Below are 21,244 nucleotides of genomic sequence, written 5' to 3' on the forward strand. Positions count from 1 at the left end.
GAAAACGTTAAACAAAATTCCCTTTGATTCTAAGGACTCATTATCCTGAGAGTTCTAAATAATTTAATTATATCGTGCAGCAAATACTGGAAATTATTTATAAGGTTCAATTCGCAATTAAATAAATGTGAAACAGGAATATGCAAACATTACATAAATAAACTTTCCTTTATCTCAACGGACTCATTTTCCACAACGTTTTGATAGGTTTAACCAGATGGAGTATGAATAATGAAAACCGTTAAACAAAATTCCCTTTGATTCTTAGGACTCATTATCCTGAGAGTTCTAAATAATTTAATTATATCGTGCAGCAAATACTGGTAATTATTTATAAGGTTCAATTCGCAATTAAATAAATGTGAAACAGGAATATGCAAACATTACATAAATAAACTTTCCTTTAGCTCAACGGACTCATTTTCCACAACGTTTTGCTAGTTTTAACCAGATGGAGTATGAATATTGGAAAACGTTAAACAAAATTCCCTTTGATTCTAAGGACTCATTATCCTGAGAGTTCTAAATAATTTAATTATATCGTGCAGCAAATACTGGAAATTATTTATAAGGTTCAATTCGCAATTAAATAAATGTGAAACAGGAATATGCAAACATTACATAAATAAACTTTCCTTTATCTCAACGGACTCATTTTCCACAACGTTTTGATAGGTTTAACCAGATGGAGTATGAATAATGAAAACCGTTAAACAAAATTCCCTTTGATTCTTAGGACTCATTATCCTGAGAGTTCTAAATAATTTAATTATATCGTGCAGCAAATACTGGTAATTATTTATAAGGTTCAATTCGCAATTAAATAAATGTGAAACAGGAATATGCAAACATTACATAAATAAACTTTCCTTTATCTCATCGGACACATTTTCCACAACGTTTTATTAGCTTTAACCTGATGTAGTATGAATATTGGAAAACGTTAGACAAAATTCCCTTTGATTCTAAGGATTCATTATCCTGAGAGTTCTAAATAATTCAATTATATCGTGCAGAAAATACTGAAAATTATTTATAAGGTTCAATTCGCAATTAAATAAATGTGAAACAGGAATATGCAAACATTACATAAATAAACTTTCCTTTAGTTCAAAGGACTAATTTTCTACAACGTTTTGCTAGTTTTAACCAGAGGGAGTATGAATATTGGAAAACGTTAAACAAAATTCCCTTTGATTCTAAGGACTCATTATCCTGAAAGTTCTAAATAATTTAATTATATCGTGCAGCAAATACTGGAAATTATTTATAAGGTTCAATTCGCAATTAAATAAATGTGAAACAGGAATATGCAAACATTACATAAATAAACTTTCCTTTACCTCAACGGACTCATTTTCCACAACGATTTGCTAGTTTTAACCAGATGGAATATTAATATTGGAAAACGTTAAACAAAATTCCCTTTGATTCTTAGGACTCATTATCCTAAGAGTCCTTAATAATTTAATTATATCGTGCAGCAAGTACTGAAAATTATTTATAAGGTTCAATTCGCAATTAAATAAATGTGAAACAGGAATATGCAAACATTACATAAATAAACTTTCCTTTATCTCAACGGACTCATTTTCCACAACGTTTTGATAGGTTTAACCAGATGGAGTATGAATAATGAAAACCGTTAAACAAAATTCCCTTTGATTCTTAGGACTCATTATCCTGAGAGTTCTAAATAATTTAATTATATCGTGCAGCAAGTACTGAAAATTATTTATAAGGTTCAATTCGCAATTAAATAAATGTGAAACAGGAATATGCAAACATTACATAAATAAACTTTCCTTTATCTCAACGGACTCATTTTCCACAACGTTTTGATAGGTTTAACCAGATGGAGTATGCAATATTGATAAACGTTAAATAAAGTTCATTAAGTCTAAGGACTCAGTTTCCTGAAAGTTTTTATTAACTTGACCAGATGGAGCAGTCTGTACTAAAAATGTGGAAAATGAGTATTGATTGCGGATTTTCTGGAAATCAGGGCGTTTGTTATTGGATCAGGATAAATTACTAGTTCCTTTAAAATTGAAAAATGAGGTTGAAAAGTTGATCACTTCTTTGTATGTTGTCAAAATGTCAACTTAAATTGTATTGCTTTAGATTTAATTGTAGTAGTAAAAAAAGGCAAATAAGTTTCTATTAATTTATTACTTATGTGTCGTTATTTGTTGGGCAGTCTTTATGGGTGATGTTTGTTGTACCTAGAAACCCGACGTCACTTTTTTTTTTATTTTATTTATGTGTAACTTATAGTTTTAGAATGTCAGCGAACCAAGATTTTTAAAAAAATAAACATAGACAACAAGATCTTTTGCTGTAATGCTCTTGTTACGCTCAACAACACATTTTCTTTGTAGAAGTTTTGGTCGCTCTTATTCTAAACGTGACGTCTCTGTTACGATCAAAGATAACATTTTGATAATAAATCATGTGAATTTTATGTATGTTAGCACTATTACTTTAATTTTTAATACTTTATTACGAATATGTTTCACACTGTTATAAGCTGGAAGGTATTATTCAAAATTTACTCGAACCATTTGCAGATCACTGTTGGGAATGTTTGTTGTATCATACAAAATCTAATCTTTATTCTGATTGTTTCACACTGTACATAAATCTTTTATTTAGCTTAATATGTATCCATTAAAAACTTCAATATTTAATTTGTCATTATCAGGCACCTGTTTTCCGTTTCAAGCGGAATCGTTACAGTCTTTAGTACATCATCAGCTGTATTATCAGTTAATAAATATTAACACCCTCGTTATTACACAGATGAATCGTCGTCGTCAAATTTGATGGAGCTTTAGAAGCGGAGAACAGGTAGAGAGAGAACATATCGTTATTCTATTACAGGGGACACTTATTTCTATACGAACAGTCTGATAACATAGAAAAATATGGTTATAAAACTCATTTGCCTTATTTAACATCTTCAAGGCACCTTTACATGAATCAAAATCAGAGAAAAGAAGGTAAAGATGTAAAGAGTGTATCGTAATTCTTCAAGAAGGAGAAACCCACTTATTTTTTGTTTAACTGATAAGTACAGCGCTAATATTTGGCCACACATTTATTAAATCTAATCTATCGGCTAATATAACAGGCCATACATCAATACATTTAATTGGATGATTATTTAACATAAAATCTGTTTTAAAAGATGCGAAGAGTGAAAGACAAATTAGAAATTACTTTACTAACGGAAATTCTGGTAAATATAAAGATAAATTCAAACAATTCTTTGTACATCACAGATAATGTGAAAGAATTAATAAAATATCAAGCGCATATAATACTGCAATTGGAATTTAGAAGTATGAACGAAATCATCGCCAATATTATTTCATAGTTGATTACATATGCAAAATTTAATTTTACTCCAAAGGAATGAAAAAAGGCCCACATCTGGGTACTTACCAAACCCACAGATAAACTATTAGTTATTTTATTGTTTAGAGAAGCAACCACTAGATACGAATGCAAGGAGGTTGAAAAAAAATTTGTAAAATAAAAGTGACCAAAAAAGTGAAATTATATTATATTCAAAAGCGTTTTAAGGAAATAATTTAAACAATAACAAATGTACAAAATTAATGTAATTTAAATTTTTTGGTATAAGAAATCTAGGAAAAGGTTCACTGTTATTGTCCTTATTTATCCTTAATTTTGTAGGTTGCTTATTCATTTTATTAATTGTAAGGAAACAAACAATTAACAAAAGCACCGATTCTGTGATATACATATCATTATGTGAATATATCGGAGGGGTCACACGTATCTATATATAGTTACAATAATAACACACATGTATAAGTTTAACAGAATTGTCATACACATACGTATAAACGTTTTGATGTAAGTAATAATGACCACAATGAAAGCCTAATAACATCACTAAAATCTTACAAAAGAATGGCAATCGTTTTCGATTACAGTTATATCAATGGCAATTATAGTCAATAAACTAGAAATTTTTAGGATTTTTTTAACGATAACAGCGTAAATATACATATAATAGTACTTATATTTCTAAACGCAGCAAAAAACATTTCGAGAAACAAAAAAGTCGAATAGAAAAAATAGAATCAATCACAAAATTCTAATCACAACGTTTTTCTCTGAGAAGCGTAACGAAAGGCGATGCACATAAAAGGTACATATACAAATAGATAATCGTGTTCGAATACGTTAATCAGACAAAGTGACTTTTTATCACAGTATAAACACTATCATTCCTAGCCGTCATGTAAAAAGTCTTGTATAGAAATATTGAACATCTTAAATTTACCTATTATTTTTGATCTTCTTAAAAATACCATTTAATTTATTTTAAGTGAAGTACTTTAGAAATCTAAAGCAGTTTCCAAAACTAATGTAACATTTTAATATTATTTATCATTTCCAAAATATCTGAAATTACCTACAAAAGAAACAAAACATTGCTTTTGTTTATCTGACTATTACATTTCGTAGATTCGGTTTGACTCTTGCCAAACATTTGAAATGCTACAGTTACCAGTCAACATCACTAGATGGCGAAGTACTGCTCAGAACTTGATATATAATATCAATTTTCTTTGATAGAGAAACTTTAATTTGATTCGTGATTTATCGAAATCGCTATATACGTCTACTAATTAATATTCATTACTAGAATAATTTCTTTTTAAAATTCAATCGAAAACAATCCTTCATCAGTCCAGGTTGTTCATTTGTGTCTTTCATTCACCAACTATTTGTTGTATGACTTTTTAATACAATTAGGAAACTGATTTAGGATTTCTATTTAATTCATAAGCTTACTGCGCGTTATGTCTAATCCAATCAATTCGTTAACAACTAAGACATACCTGAAGAAGGATCGTCGTCGTCAATTCCAGGTGTAGAAAGTACTTTCTTCCGCGACGGTATCGTTCCCTGTTCCTCCTTAAAAAGTTCCTCTTGGACTACGTCGTCATGTCCTTCTTCCGCATGAACATTTTTAACGAAAACTGGCTCAGTATTAACAACGTGACTGCTAAACTGTTTTTTCGAATCTTTAGAAACAACTGGTTCAGTCTTTTGTTCGGTTACGTCTTTTGTTTTGCTTTTATCAGACACAACGGTACTTTGACCGTCAAATTGATCGCTATTATTATTATTATTGTCAACAGCACTCGAATTTAAATTTAACTTTGACACCCGATTTTTGACTATTTGGAGATGACGTACTATGTAATCTTCTTCTGGTGCTAGTTCATGCGCGTTCTCGAGACATGTTTGAGCCTCCATCAATTTCCCCCTTTCTACATAAACGACGCACAAATTGTGAAGGCCCTGTATATTTTCAGGGTCTAATTCCAGAATTCTCTTATAACACTGAAAGGGAAAATACATAAAATATTTACGTATTAGGTTTTATTTTTGGTTCATGTGGTATAGGTAATTGGAAAGCAGTACTGAAACTGACTGAAACAACAGACAATTATATGTCAGTTAAAATATGAAGCATGAAAAATAAGAACAAACTTTATAGATGAAAACTTTAGTTTTATTTCGAGATTTACTTTTAGATAGCACTCTTTTAATGTTAAAAAAAGTACCAATCGAACTTGTTCTAGTGCGTTATTATCTTAAATGAATACTCATGTGACTGAAAATATCGTGTGTGTGTAGATTCTTGGATATTTCTACCTGATTAAGTTTAACGAATATGGAAGATTTCTATCGGTTTTTATTTCTTTCATTCTTCGACTTACGTTTTCAGCTGCGTCCAGGTCTTTGATGTTGTTGATATAGATGTCACCGAGAAGTATGAGCCCCTTAATATGATCGGGATGATACTTAACCAACTGATTGAGAAAAGGCGCTGCCTCCAAAGGTCTTTGATCATCGGCGAGCAATAATGCGAGATTAAACAGGGCGCTTCTAAAATCCGGTTTCAGATGAACTGCTCTTCTGAACCAGTGCTCGGCTTCCTCTGCGTTCTTATCGTCCATGGCTAACATGCCCAAATTGAAGTGAACGCGCTCGTTAGAACCGTCTTTCTGTAGCAACTTCAGTAGCCTTTCCCTTGCCATTTTTCGCAACTCCGGTCTTCCCAGTTCTTGAAGCAGAATCGCTGAGTTAAGGAGAGCCTGCTGATGTTCGGGATCGATGTCTAGAGCTTTGTCCAAATATGCTAACGCTTGAGATGCTTTCCCTTGCTCTAAGAATACCACTCCCAACTGAACAAAAGAGAAACAATTGCATATCAAATTTTTCCTTTCTATAGCAACTTACTAATTAATTTAATGTTAATTACATTCTAATTGTTGTTGTTAACTATACAATAACGTATTATTAGAACCATCAAAGATAGTTTTCCTTTCTGTAAAATTCTTTTTATAGCTAAGTACATAAATTAGGGATGAGGTAAACCACTATAATCTTTTCGATGCGTAGCTACTTACGTTGTAATAAATGTCCGGATTATTTCTGTCGTAGAGGAGAGCCCTTTCGTAAACTTCTTGTGCTTCTTTAGTCCTATTCAATTTTATCAGTATATCTCCCCTGTTTATGTAAGCCTGCGTGTAGTCCGATCTCATACTGATAGCCTGGCGGTAAAGCATGTCGGCCTCTTCCAATCTGGTGGAATTTTTTGATATTAAATTCGCCAGGTTCAAGAAAACGTTTAGGTGGTTGGGAGCGATGCGCGCCTGGTACGATTCTCCAGGTTTCGCTTTAGGCAGCAACGATTTCGCCTTCAAATATGCTTCTTCTGCCTCTTTAAACATTTTAAGATGATTGTATGTTCTTCCGACGTTAATGTATGCGCCTACGTCGTCTTCCTGAACGCTGACAGCAGTATGGAAATATTTCAGGGCTTCCTTGTAGTTCCCTTGACTTTCCAACGCATGGCCCACGTTGTTGAACAACTTTGCGTTTCGCTGGTTCACCTAAAATGTTGGTTTAGAGCTTTTTGCTTTGCTTATTCTGTACCTAATGCTAGTTTCCTCGAGATGTCAATAGCTTCATATTAATTTATTTTGTATTTGAACTAAAATAATGACATCGGTGCATTTGTTTGCGTTTTCTACTTTGAAATTTAATTTTCCTACGTTTCATGGAAATTGGAACAAACGTTCGCAATGCAATCAGAACATGCTTTATAAAGTCTTGAAGGCAGAGATTTGAACGGTCAATACAATTGTGTATTTACCAGTTCAAAAGCAAATTTATCCAATAAACAAAATTAAAATTAAATTTCCCAGTAAACGGTAAAGTAAATATCAATAAATATAGACCGTAAATCCTAAATTGTTCACCTTCAAACCCGAGACAAATATTGAATATTCCGTTTCCCAGTCCCAGTTTCTTAAGTAAGTCTTGCAGCCGTGAGTAATTAAAAGAAGTACAAAAATGAGTCCAGCCAGCCTCTTGCTTTTCCTTTGTGAGATACAGTTCAATCCGTACGCGATAAGCAAACAAAATCCCATCGAGGGCATGTACAAAACTCGTTCAGCAACCACAAAGCCAACTGGGAAGAACAAATTCGAGGCGGGAAGGAACGGCAAAGCCATAAGAGCCAAACCCTGCAAAAAACAATTTCGCAGTAGTAGCCACTCATCACAGAATCCTTATTGAATTCATATAAAGGACAATATCGACAAACAAAGGACATGCTCATTTGCTTTGATTACGTACTTAAATATTATAAATATTTAGAAGTGAGTCTTCTTCATAAGGTACGAGAAGATGAATTTGTATATATTGCAGGTTGTTATTAATTAATCTCGGGAGAAAAAGGCATAAAGCTTGCTCAAGGTTTTGTTTTTCAATCTTTTCTTTGAGTTTAATTTGTAACAACTTTAATTAGATATTTCTTTCGTCAAGTGCTCAGTTTCGCTTCCTTTTTTCGTTGTAAGTTTAAACCACCATGTCTAGAGAGAAACGAGAATATTTCTTGTCGGTCTCGTTTCTTTGTATCTGCTCGAAATAAATGACATTTTCAACATGTCTAGACTGTCAGACGCTCCCTTTCATCGTGAAGGGACAACTTGGACGAAAATAAAATAACAACATAGATAAAGGAACATTAGGGCACAGCAGATAAATTACCATCGAAACCGATTTAATGTGTCATACCCTTATTAAATGAGTGGAGGCTTTCCCTGCGATGAAATGAAATAGCGACGTGACAGTTATGCGAACCTGTGAATCTTTCCCATGTTAATTTTAAAGTAGATGTAAAAAAGCTCAATACGAGCGTGGAAGCTCTACATAAAGGTTTTTATTGCTGACAGTAAGCATCCCATCGTAGCTTTTCCATAAACACGTTATTGTTAACGATGAATATCATGAAGCAAGAGTGGTAATTGTGAAGGATCGAATTTTTGACGTTTCGAAATGAATATTGTGAACTACAAAAATTTTGATTTGTGCAATATTTGGCGCCTAAAGACACAATGATCACGTTTACTATATATGTAACAGTTTATTATTGACATCTTTAGTTGGAGGGATAAATAAATAGTTTAGTTAATGTGCAATAACGTACGAATACTGCGCGAAAGTGGGTCATGACAGAACTCCATTTGCTGACCCTTGTGCGGTATGTAATGTTCTATAAAAATACCAAACCTTAGTATCAAAGAAAGTGAGAAAAAGGACTCAGAGTTAATAACAGAATCTTTCGTTGGAAATATTCTTTAAGTTTTCGGCAGCCCCGTGCCAGCAGTGGAAGTTTCAATAACTGCTGTTACAAAAGCTCATATCTAAAAGATTGTAAAATAGCGTATGTAAGATTTCGTTTTAACAAACTATTACATTTTTAAATCGGTTTATGGAAAATACTTTTGTGTAAATAGTTGTACTGGGTAGAAAAATATAATGATGGGTACCATTACTCTGTAAATTCTAAAAACTGTTGTTCGTGCTTATATTTGTTCGATGCCATTAAAAGCACACCGGCAGTTGTGCCTACTGAATAATTGTATTGATTAATAAAACATAAAACCTTGATGACTGCCTGACGTGCATAAAGCGTGAATATTAACGCATTACTTGTATCCTTCGTGAACATAACACGAACGCTGCAATAACCTATTAAAAAGTCCCTAGAATTAACAATTCTCAGAGAAACCAGCTTTAAATCGTATATTTTATGCCTACATAACCCGATAGGTAAAAACGAATAATTTTATTAATGGATTCTAATTCAAAAAAATAAAATTGATTTGTATATTTCCTTCGATGAAATTCATACACGAGATTGGTGGTGTATTTCGTCTTAGAAGATCATTTGAAAGTTAATTGCTAGCTGTACAAACTCAAGAAGCTGACAATTTGAAAATGCAACTTCATTACCTTTCTTCACTAACAGAGTTACGGTAATCGCCAAGAAGTTAATGTACGTAAAAGTTTAGTGATATCGAATAATCCATTCTACAGTCACGGACTTGCTAGTTTTATCCAATTTCTTCTGGTAATCAGATAATGAAATCACGGCGCGTGGCTAGAAAACTAACTTTTCAACGAATAGCAGTAAGTGGAATTAGGGCCAGTCTAACCATATTTAAAAGAATCTGAAAGCAATCTAACTTTACATAATGAGTTTAGGTAGGTAATGATTGCCAACGAAAAAGGCAGATTTTTAATTTTAGTGAAGCACATTTAATACCAAGAAACTGGCGTATTGCTATTTATATTTACAACTAACTGTAGTACTTTATAGACTGGATGAGAACAAATAAGTTTGTAATCGATATCAAAAACCTAATAATCAATACTTTACCTAATGGAATAATTATTTCTATATACGACCTACAAATTATATGTTTTCATGATCATATATGTAGGTATATACATAATATAGAAATCCAGGAATATGCATGGAAAAGGCTAGCTGATGATAACAATTGTGAGGGTTCAAAATTTGTAAATTACTTTTTCTGCTTTGATTCATCTAAATTCCGTTATATTCAAATATGCAAATTCGAATATTAAGCGCATAATCTGTATTACAATACAAAAGTCCTTCAGCGTGATGCCTCATAATCATAAAATGACCGAAGAGGGCGTCCTATCCGTTGTCCTTAATTTACATATTTGCAAATACATATCAACGACCTTTGCTCAGTCCGATGACTTTAGGTAATAATGACTCCATTGAGCTAACACTTCTAAATTTTTGCTAGCCAACAATTTCCCGTAGCATTTTAGGTAACGTGGAATTACGTACAAGTCTTCAAGCTTTTATAACTATAAATTAAGGTATAAATCATCGTAAAGCCAGACAAAAAAGCGATTATAACGAAGGCAAGTCCATATTCATTAGAGAGATCCTTTGTTTGTCTCCCTTAATCTTCTGAAATATTCCCTTTCAATTGAGGTTGCAACTGCCTCAAACAGCACTTCACTTTTCGAAGTGGTTCGCATGAATGGAATTATTTTTTTGAATATTCATAACGGCCGCGAACGGCAGTTATTGTGTCCCGTCAGCGATTTTCCACGGTCGATTGTATGAAACTGAATTGCAGGCGGTGGGATGTTCATTATCACATATATTTCTACTTTCTCTTTTTCCTCTACTTCCTAGTTCCTCTACGGCGTACAGACGACGAAACAAATCACCCCTTTTCAAAAATACGAAAAGAAAAAATACGAGTAGCTACCTCTCATCATAAAAGGAACACGTTATTTTATACATACAAGAAAACATGCAGTGAATGCTATCGATACCGGTCTTTTTCATATTTTCTTGAAATTAGTAATAATTTAGTTAGTAGGGAAGTGATTTTGGTAGCGGTAGGTATTTACCGACAATAAGATATCGTAGGTGCTTGTCACACTGATGTATTGGTTTAATAAGAACCCCTAGTTATTTGAATTATTTTCTCATATTGTTTAGAGCATGTAAAAATTCATGCCGAACGCGGAAAATTGGGCGTGAATAGCTGTAAGACGATGAAATATGGCGCTTCTGTGTAAAGCTGTCTCAGAACAGGCAAGGCGCATTTAAATGACAATAACAGCCATTTACAACCAAAAGCAAAACGGAAGGAGACTAATACTCCACCCGTATGCAAATGAATAGTTCATCATGATTTAAATAATAATACCCAAGCGAAATTGCACAATATATAACATATCCGGACAATTAATTATGCAACAACTCTATCTACTTGACTATTTTGAGGGTTTCCACGTTAAATATCTTGTTCGTCAGTTTCTTAATTTTGTATTAGGTATAATTATATTATCTGCAAATTTTGATTTTTAAATCAAACATACACATACGAAATAGACCCTGCAAGTGTTGTAACAACTTGAAAATCAAACAGCAAAATTTATCTATGTATAAGCCGTCACATTCTTTTCGTTTTTCATGACTAGTTTCAATGGTTTGTTATACGATCCACTAATTAACGAACAGTTTCACAAAATCACGTCGAGTTCTATTCATTATTTCGAGATACATTTGTTTTCGCTTTGAATAGAGCAAACTGCGTAATAACTAGTGGTGGTGCCTCTGAAATTTGAATTCGTTTCATTGGCAACGTGTAAAAAAAGGAATAGAGACATAGAAACGGGCAATTTAAAGGGAGAGAATGGTAAATTTTTGGTACTGGTTATACAAAATTGTTTGCACATCTGTTCACCTCGTCCATATTAAGTAAAATTCTAAAATAATTTTGTTCATACGTTAGGTATCATAACGTTTATCACGATCTTCCTTTTTTTGGCAGAACATCGTTTTCGAAATTTATAATTTTGTGTTTAATTAATAGTATTTATGAACAATGAAGTAGTAGAGGTAATATGGATCAGTTGTAATGTTGTATTCGTTGCTCTTGTTGACTATAAAACCAATGGGATTTATTGACATACGGAAAATTTGAAATTATTCGAATTGCTAATTTCTCTGCAAGTCTTGCAATCGGCAAGTTTGAAAATTATATACTAACCACCGCAATACGTGCTTTTTTCTAATATACCGTCTTTATTAAGAAATGATATCTTATTGGAAATGGTCCTCATATTGGTTAGTATCGTATCTCTGTAATCTAAATCCAATTTACTGTGGACTCTGGGGATTGTAAAGAACTCAATATGAACTAAATTACTTCTCTCAGTAGCAGTTATTATCAATTTTTGTACGAGGCATGTAACTCGACGTTAGGGTTTTTATAATGCAAAAGATTATTCATCCTATGTCAAAAAATTGAATTGAACACCGTTATCAATAGAGCATCTTTCTTTCCACAAAGGAATATGTAAAGCTTCCATTTCTATTTAGCATGTACAGAAATCTACCCGTTTTAAGCTAATGTGTTTTTGAAAAACATTTGCTCATATCAGTTAGAATGTTCCACTTCGTCTTTAATGATCTCATAGCCCTAGGCATACATCTGTTCACTAAACCTATCATCTTTGCGGATGATTTATGATCTTCAAAAAAATCCATTTCAAATTTCCTGCCACTTTCCAACATCTCGCTATATCTCTTAGCTACTCATTTCTTTCTATCTGTATTTGTGTGGTACATAAACGAAAGTGTCTCAACAAATTTAAAAAAATATATGCAGTAAGACACCCCGATATAAAAATGTTCAGTCTCTCAGAGTCTCTGAAAGCGAGACTCGAGTCTCCGTCTCTCATCGAGTCTCTCTGGTGTCGCTGGAGACTGTCAAAAAAGCTGTTTAGCGTGTCCGAACGAGACTTGAGTCGCTCATAGAGAGATCCTAATTTCGTATCCAGTCTCTGAAGGAGAGGCTCGAATCTCTGAATGAGAGACTCGAATCTCTCAATTAAGTGGTGCCTCGATAGTCATAGTTAAAACAAAGTTCAACATGTTTCAGAGATCCCAGTCTTTCTACGAGAGCCTCGAGTTTCAGTTTTATTCATTCAGTCTCTCTGTGAGAGACTCGAATCTCTGAATTAACAATTTTATCGATCGAGTCTCTCATACAGAGACTATGAGAGATCCATAAAAACACCTAGGCAACAACTGAGAGCCTGTAAAAGACTGTGAGAGACGCTCTCAGAGACGCTGAAAGACTCTGAAAGATTGGAGAGAGACTGAAATTTAACTTCCTGTGTTGATGGTATTGAGCATATTTCAGTAAGAATGTTGGTTAAATTTGTAGAAAACATTGCCATCAAAATTTGCTAGTGCGGTCTAGCTGTATTCTCAAGGGTTGTAATGATAAATGCTATTTTAATGCTATCACTCGGATTCTATTGCACTGATTGTTTTATTTGCTATTCGTATATTCACTCCGCACTGTCTGTCACTCGATCTTGGTGTTTATATGGGAAATATTCGTTCTGGTTGTCATCTTAGACGATGTTTCGTTGGCAATTCTGATTCTACTTGAAATTCAAGGAGAGAGAGATGACATTTGTGAGAGCTTGTTATATTAAATTATAACTAAAATAGGTGACTGCTTTAGAAAGGAAGGATTCGTAGTCACTTTTGGTATACCTATTAGGTTTAGGAAGGAATATTTAGTTTAGATTTTATAGTTATACATACAATATAACATATGTTACCAAAATTGTAAGGTAAAAATACGACTTTGGTGTAATGTTGGAGAGATTACAAAAACAAGCTAAAATTTTCATTTTTTATTGAAAAAGGCAGATATTATGATAAACTTTTTAAATATTTGATATTATAATGGTAGGTACTATATCGTCATATACCTGAAGTACCAACCTTATTTATACGTTTGAAGGTACGAAGACATCTAAGCCGTATGTCACAGTACTTATAACAGATGGCGATATACTGTCAAGAACATGACATTACTAAACTTTTGTCATACTTACATTTGGCTTCACATTTCATATCATGCCTTTTTTAAGTAAACGTGATGTTTGACTCCTAAACATGGCACTTAATTAGGATCATTTTGTATTATGTCGAACTACTGTTAACACTATTAAGTCGGAATATTAATTCTCACATCAGTCGCTATATTGAACTGTGACGAAGACCGCAAGCCGAACGTATGGAGCACACAAGTGGCATGCTGAATATTGCTATGCCAACGTGGTTCAGAGCCGTTTGATGTCTGTTTTGACATGAGCTCAACTTAGTGCTTGCTAGGGCACTTGAACATTGTTTTGATGATCCCGTTTTCATATAAATTTCTAATTTACAATGCGTTTCTACTCCATGTACTGGTACAGCCACGGCATAGTCTCCTTTAAGTAATTTAGATTCTAAAATTTATTAAAATTGAACATTTTTAGTTGAACTGCTTTGGTTATTAAAAAGACTTGCAACCAAGAATTTTATTTTACATCTAGGTACTTACCTATTACGTTCGCTTCAATCAAAATACCTAAACAACATCCAGGTTTATTATCAGTCAAATACCTTTATAATTTGTGTGTTTCGTCCTCTGGATGATGAATTTCTTAAATATTTTGATACGCTCAAGACTTAGGATGCAATTGGCATTGACACTGACTTGGACTTATACCTATGGCTGATTTAGGATATAAAATGGTTAAAAACTTACCATAATCAGAACAACTGCTTTCTGCCTATTTTCGGAAGTGAATGCTGTCCAAGCGAAAGTTGCTATGAAGATATATCCGATCAGAGTGCCTAAATTTCTCGGATCTAATAACGATTCAATTAGTGGAACAGTCCCCATTGTCCAGTCACAACAGAGATCACATGGAAACAATAAAAGCCAGAGATTCAAACTGATCAAATAGTTGTATGTCAGTTGCCTTGTTGGCGTGGGTGATACTGAAGCAGGGTTATCGAAACGTGTGAATACAGGCAACTGTGCACCCATCACTTGAAGACGTACAAAAAGCAGACACAACGTCGTAAATGCTAGAAGAAGCAGTCTCTTCGTTGCGTCGCTAGACCATGGCAAATGAAAAGGAGTCTTCCCTGTCAGTGCCACTTTCAAAGTGTGCTTTATATCGGAGAATTGCACCTGTAAACAAAAAGTACTTTGTAAGCTTAATATTCTGCTGGATGTCATAAAGCAAATTGTCACTTTTATGACAAGTCGTATGCCCTGATGGCGCCCTAAAAGAGAACAAGTAAAATGTGTCCATTTTTGAAGGTATTAAATTTACACTATCACGTTCAAGTATCTTTATTAAATCTGCAGAATAAAAAAGGAAATAAATTACTAAAAGACGATGTTAATAAGTAAATAAGTTATTATTTGTAACGTACTGATTTGAATCCACAAAATTTAGTTATAAACTTTCAGAATATTGTTCAATACAAATATGTTCCTTAATAATTATCCTTATTACGCCTACACACAGGTGTAGCCTTATATGAATGTGTAGCATAAGTTGGTTTACAATTTAAATTCTAAATGTAGCAACCACAGAGAATTTACAGACCACTATTTAATTAATTATGTACACGATAATTCTACAAAAAATTAATTGAATGAATACCACGGAACCCAAAGAATGTTCGTTGATTTAATTTCTGTAAACAATTCGACAGTTTTACATAGTTGGGGAATATCAAATGCATATCATTATATCATTTTTTCGACATGCGGTTAAAAACCTGTAGCTGCACTGTTATCCGAGATAAAAATGTTCAGTATCTCAGAGTCTAAAAGCGAGACTCGAGTTTCTCTGGTGTCGCTGAGAGAGACTGTCAAAAAAACTGTTTAGCGCCTCTGAACAAGAGACTCAAATCGCTCATAGAGAGATTCTCATTTCGTATCCAGTCTCTGAACGAAAGACTCGAATCTCTGAACGAGACACTAAATCTCTCAATAAGTGGGGTTTCGATATATATGGTTAAAATTTTCTAAGTTCAACATATTTCAGTGGTCCCAGTCTTTCTAAGAGAGACTCGAGTCTCTCAATTTTTCAATTTTATTCATTCAGTCTCTTTGTGAGGGACTCGAATCTCTGAATTAACAATTTTATCGTTCGAGTCTCTCATACAGAGACTGTGAGAGATCCATAAAAACACCTAGGCAATAACTGAGAGACTGTGAAAGACTGTGAGAGACGTTCTCAAAGACACTGAAAAACTCTAAAAGATTCTGAGAGACTGGAGAGAGACTGAAAATGTTTGTTTACGGTTTACATACATGTATGTACAAATTTGATAAAATGCAGAAAATTCTTAAGTATGAGATTTTTTTGCTGAACCTAAAAAGGAACAAGGATTGTATCTTGAAATATTTTCCATGATGTAAGAAATGGAAAAATCGATAGTCGCAATAAAATTCTTATACGCTCTTCTAAAAATTATTTCATGCAGCACGTTTGTGATTCCTTTTTGCCATTTAGGAAGTTACGTAGAACGAAGGGAATTTAATGCATTTCGACCGCATACCAATTTCTGGTTGAACGATAGTATTGGCCGTTTTCTTATTCTGATCCACTTGCATACCGAAGTTTCGTTCTACGTATTCTTATAAGTCGACTGAGAATAAAAATCACATAGAGTGAAAACTCTTTTGCCTCGTTCATCTCATATGTAGGTACCAATATGGTTTTAAAGGCGAAGTTTTAAGAATTGCTACTAAAAGAATCTACGTAATATATGCACTATATCATCATCATCAGATCTTGTCAGTTATTCAATTATTTCAAAGGCATTGGAAACTTGGTAAATTAGATTTTCTTTGGATACCAATATGCATTGCATTGTTCAAAACAGTTTTGAGGACTATAAACAGTATAAGTTCTTGACTTGCATACCTTTCACGTATTGTATAAGTTATATTATTGTATAGATATCCCACAGAGGTTCTTGTCGGACATGAGAAACAGACACTTCCTTTAGTAGCAAATAATAGTAGATGGCGATCTACTGTCACAAATGGATGTTAAAGATGTACATTAATTTGTTTTTTAAAAACTAGACTGATAATATTATTGTTTGATGCAACCAATAATTGTAAACATATATAAGAATAGTGACAGTGAAAGCTCTTGGTAGTAATCAAATTAAAGGATATTAGGATAACAGTTAAATAAATTGTGAAACGGGACAATTGATATGTTCAGTAATTAAGTAATATCTACTACCAATATTAACAAATGTAAAATTAAGTAGGTTTTGTTACGCCATTCAGTTTCTTTGAAACCAAAACCTTTACAATTTTTGTCGATTAATAATAATATATTAGTAATTAGATGGCTATAAAAAGGATAAAACACGTACCTTCTGCAGAGCGAAAATTTCGTATACTGCACAAACTCCTGTTACAGTGATACCTTGTTCTTTGCATAGCATTGCCATTGCTACACATAGCGTACACAAACCCATATATCTCCAGCCTGCAACAAAACATTAAAAATAATATTTTCACATAATAGTAAATAAAAACTCACCAAATTGTACCTTACAAATAAACTATACAAAATCTGGTATCCGTAATCATAAATAAATATTTAAAAGTGAATCTAAGAAATAGTAGTGCCTTGGATGATTTATATTATCCAGTTTCATTTGCATTAGGGATATACATGTACATTTGCAATAACCGTCGGGAAATTTAAATGTCGAGAAGATCTTTTCTTTAATAAATGCGAAACATTTGGTCTGCAATTGTATTAAATAAAAGATATCGCAAACGTATCTGGGCACCAGTCTGCTTAAATAAATTGAAACACTAATTCCAGTTTCTCACAAGCAACGTTTCAGTTTCTCGACAGATTCGAAAATATTAAGTTAGTCTTAAGGAAGGCGGTCGCACATCCCAACTTTCCACAAGACAAGGGAATTCCTTAGTGAATATTTAGTTTTGCTCCAAGTTTTATCCTAATGTGCCCTCCTAGTTAGAATTTAAAATCAGAACTTAAGCCGCATTGCAATTCTTGACGAGCGGAATGGTCCTTCCTTATCACAAAACTATCTACATAGACATGTAGGTATGTTTAGTTTTATTAAACTTTGTTCTTCGCTTTTTCGTTCCATTCTGCGCGAAATGTAATAAGTATTCTAAGATTTCTACTCCCAACTTTTCCCTGCCGAAGGCTGCATTCTTGCAAGTACGGACGCATTAATGGAGTGGAAGTTTCAACTCTGCAAATTTTAAATTAAATTCATTCGACTTTCGCAATTATTAACTATCGCCTTCGTGTAATGGAGAAAAGGCTGCAGATTCAATTTTAATTACTTATCAGTCGTCATCAATCGTAATGAATGAGAAATAATTATGATCTTAATTTAATAAATTTATCCACCACGCCTTCCTCCTAAATAGATAGTTACTTTTATATTTAGAATGGAACTGANAGAATCGGTCGATAATTTAAAAATAAATAAAACTCCCAAGATCCTTCGGACAACTTCGTTGGTGTCTCAACTAGGAAACCTTAAGAATTAATCTTCAGTACGGACGTCAAAAAATAAAGAGCTCTTGGTAGTTCTCTTTTGACAAGATTATTCTACTTTTGCTACGAAAACTTCTGACTCTGGGGCGTTTTATTTTTATGAGGATATAACTAACTTTCTTGGATGTTATATCCGACAGTTATATACTAAATTTGTAAGCGTCTACACTGAACATCCATTGTACTCTTATTATGGCGAGACTTTTATTAAGAATTGTAGTACAACAGTGGTTTTAATTCACGAAAATTATAATCTAGTATCTCATTCTAAACATAAATTACTAGAGACATTTAGTAATTAATCACAAAATTGTAGATATTACACTCGCAAAATTAGATTGCTACATTTATATTACTGTAGCAAAATATAATCAGATTTACTATTTTACTGCAATAGCACTTCATAGTCAGTAAATATTATCACTATAACTTTGAGATTTGTTACTCTCTTTTTTCTTTGAATCCTTGTGTTTTTTTTTTGAGTTCATTCTGAAAATCAATCTCATGACCGCTCTAGACAAAAATTTTCGGTCTCTCTCCAGTCTGTCAGAGTCTTTCAGTGTCTCTGAGAGCGTCTTTCACAGTCTCTCAGTTATTGCCTAGGTGTTTTTATGGATCTGTCACAAGCTCTGTATGAAAGACTCGAACGACAAAATTGTTAATTCAGAGATTCGAGTCTCTCACAGAGAGACTGAATGAATAAAACTAAAAAATTAAGAGACTCGAGTCTCTCGTAGAAAGACTGGTATTTCTGAAATATGTTGTTTTAACCATGTACATATATCGAAACACCATTATTGAGAGATTCGAGTCTCTCGTTCAGAGATGCTAAACAGTTTTTTTGACAGTCTCTCTCAGCGACACCAGAGAGACTCGATGAGAGACGGAGACTCGAGTGTCGCTCTGAGAGACTGAACATTTTTATCTCGGGCGTCTTCTCCTATAGATACATTTATTTACTGAATGCATTTATTAACTAGATTTTACCCACCTGTTCGCTGCGACTACATAAAACTAGATAATTTGGAATACACTAGGTCCTTTTCATGATGATCGGTTAAGTGGTTAAAACGTGATTTGCATTTATAATATTAGTTATAGAATTGCATCAATTTCTGTTATAAAGAATGATTATTCAAATATTCATGATTTACCGTAGGTAATTGTGCTGTTAGTTTTAGTCTAACGTCTGTACTTCGCAAATGCTAAAATAAATGGTGTTGTACCAAAAAAAAATGTTGGAAGAAATTAAATTACGGATATGTAATTTCACGTTGAAGTTCTCCCAGGTTTATTACTAATTCAGCTTTGCCAAAATTTTTTCACCAACTGAACATAAAAAATTCATTGCCACTTCCGAGTTATTAGTTCCACGTTTCGTGGTTCCTTGTTTAAATAATTAATTTACGAGAACCATCAGGGGGTAAGTTTCGTTAGAGGAACGCAGCTGTTATCGTTAAAGTTAACACGTGCTTGGAGACAAATGGGAGATAATGGGTCTAAGGAATAATAATTCGCCTAAACAACGCTTCAGAAACAGCAATAAATTATTTGGTGGCACATGACTTGACAATAGCCTCCTGTTCCTCGACCGTAACTGAAATTTCTACGTTACAAAGCCACTTAAGGTTTACAAAGTGTCTGATTAAGTTTTCGTCGCAAAAGCGCATTGTGGTGTCAAAAGAATAACAAAGTTATTGTACAACTATCGTATTTGATCACATTAACACTTTATTGACACCTCGTCGTTGGTTTTCCGAATTATAACCGTTTACGTGATGGCGATCGTTACTAATTTCGGGGCCCTTTTGTTACAGAAACAGCTCTTCAAGGGATGAATCCTTTGAATATCTAAGAGACATCCTTGATTACCTGCTTATTTTATTTATTAATTATTAAGGAAACCTTCATTTAATTTCGGAAGAAAGTGGCACATACCGTATTAGATTGCTCATATACTGATCAATATTCATACTTTTTCCATTTGCTACATCCACAACAACGTACATTTCAACCAGGATTTCGGGATTTTTACAATGATATTCATGTCAGTCGTTCAGTTGTGGCATTGTTAAGAAGAGAATACAAAACACAAACTGTATTCTTGTGACAGAAAAACTCTCAATAACAGTCACTGTTACAATACAAGATTAAAAAACAAATAAAAATTAGATTATTTATTGATGGGTGGTTACGAGATTTTTTTTGTTGGTCATTCAAGAAATAGCAGAGTACCCTGCATATTCTCCCTATGTATATAAGTATTCATGTTACTTGACATCTTTCATTTCGATTTCGCCTTTTCCTTAATCATTTATCATTCTAAGTACAAAAGTAGATGACTTTTGTTGCTACACATAGAGAAACTTCAATTCCTTCCTGTTTTCTTCCGGTCGCTGATATCTGCAGTATTCAGAATTAAATGGATTTGGCTACTATTTATCTTCCTTGTAAATACGAGGAACTTAAAAGCGAAAACGGAGTTCCACCCCTTCCATAAAGTAATAAATTACTTGAACTTTTGCCTAAGGAATTTACGTTATGAAAAAACTTTTTATAAATTCGGTCCAATTTTACCTTGCTCTTGACTTCAACGCAAAATGTGAAAGTAGGCATTAGGCATACGAAGCGTGATTTTCAAAAATACTTTTAAGCAATAGATGATCCAGGACAGGAACTCAATTAGGAAAGATCTATTTAGTTTTGATCTAAATTTTATTTTTAGGATTATTTACGAAGTTATTTAAGATCCTTTTTAGCTTAAATACCAAATTATTATAAAATTTAAATTGAAACATTCAAGAATTGATTTTTTTGTAGAATTTCATTCTTTTCAATTTCCTACATTACAAGAGTTTGAATTATGTTTAAAAAGGTTTGCGTCATCAAATACTGT

General features: G+C 33.2%; 1 protein-coding gene across 1 annotated transcript in view; it reads right to left on the reverse strand.

Annotated features, from left to right (window-relative positions):
* Positions 1-2,526: 2,526 nt before the first annotated feature.
* LOC108741642 (transmembrane and TPR repeat-containing protein CG4050) overlaps positions 2,527-21,244 on the reverse strand; it is a 33,489-nt gene continuing 14,771 nt past the window's right edge. The window contains exons 6-11 of the mRNA XM_018476504.1: positions 17,174-17,289; positions 14,523-14,954; positions 7,317-7,583; positions 6,462-6,947; positions 5,769-6,236; positions 2,527-5,388 (exon numbers count right to left, since the gene is read on the reverse strand). Of these exons, the coding sequence (XP_018332006.1) occupies positions 4,870-5,388; positions 5,769-6,236; positions 6,462-6,947; positions 7,317-7,583; positions 14,523-14,954; positions 17,174-17,289 (2,288 nt within the window). The 3' untranslated portion in view covers positions 2,527-4,869. The remainder of the gene's footprint in view (positions 5,389-5,768; positions 6,237-6,461; positions 6,948-7,316; positions 7,584-14,522; positions 14,955-17,173; positions 17,290-21,244) is intronic.

The sequence above is a fragment of the Agrilus planipennis genome, unplaced genomic scaffold, assembly GCF_000699045.2.
Source record: "Agrilus planipennis isolate EAB-ADULT unplaced genomic scaffold, Apla_2.0 scaffold194, whole genome shotgun sequence".
NCBI lineage: Eukaryota > Metazoa > Arthropoda > Insecta > Coleoptera > Buprestidae > Agrilus > Agrilus planipennis.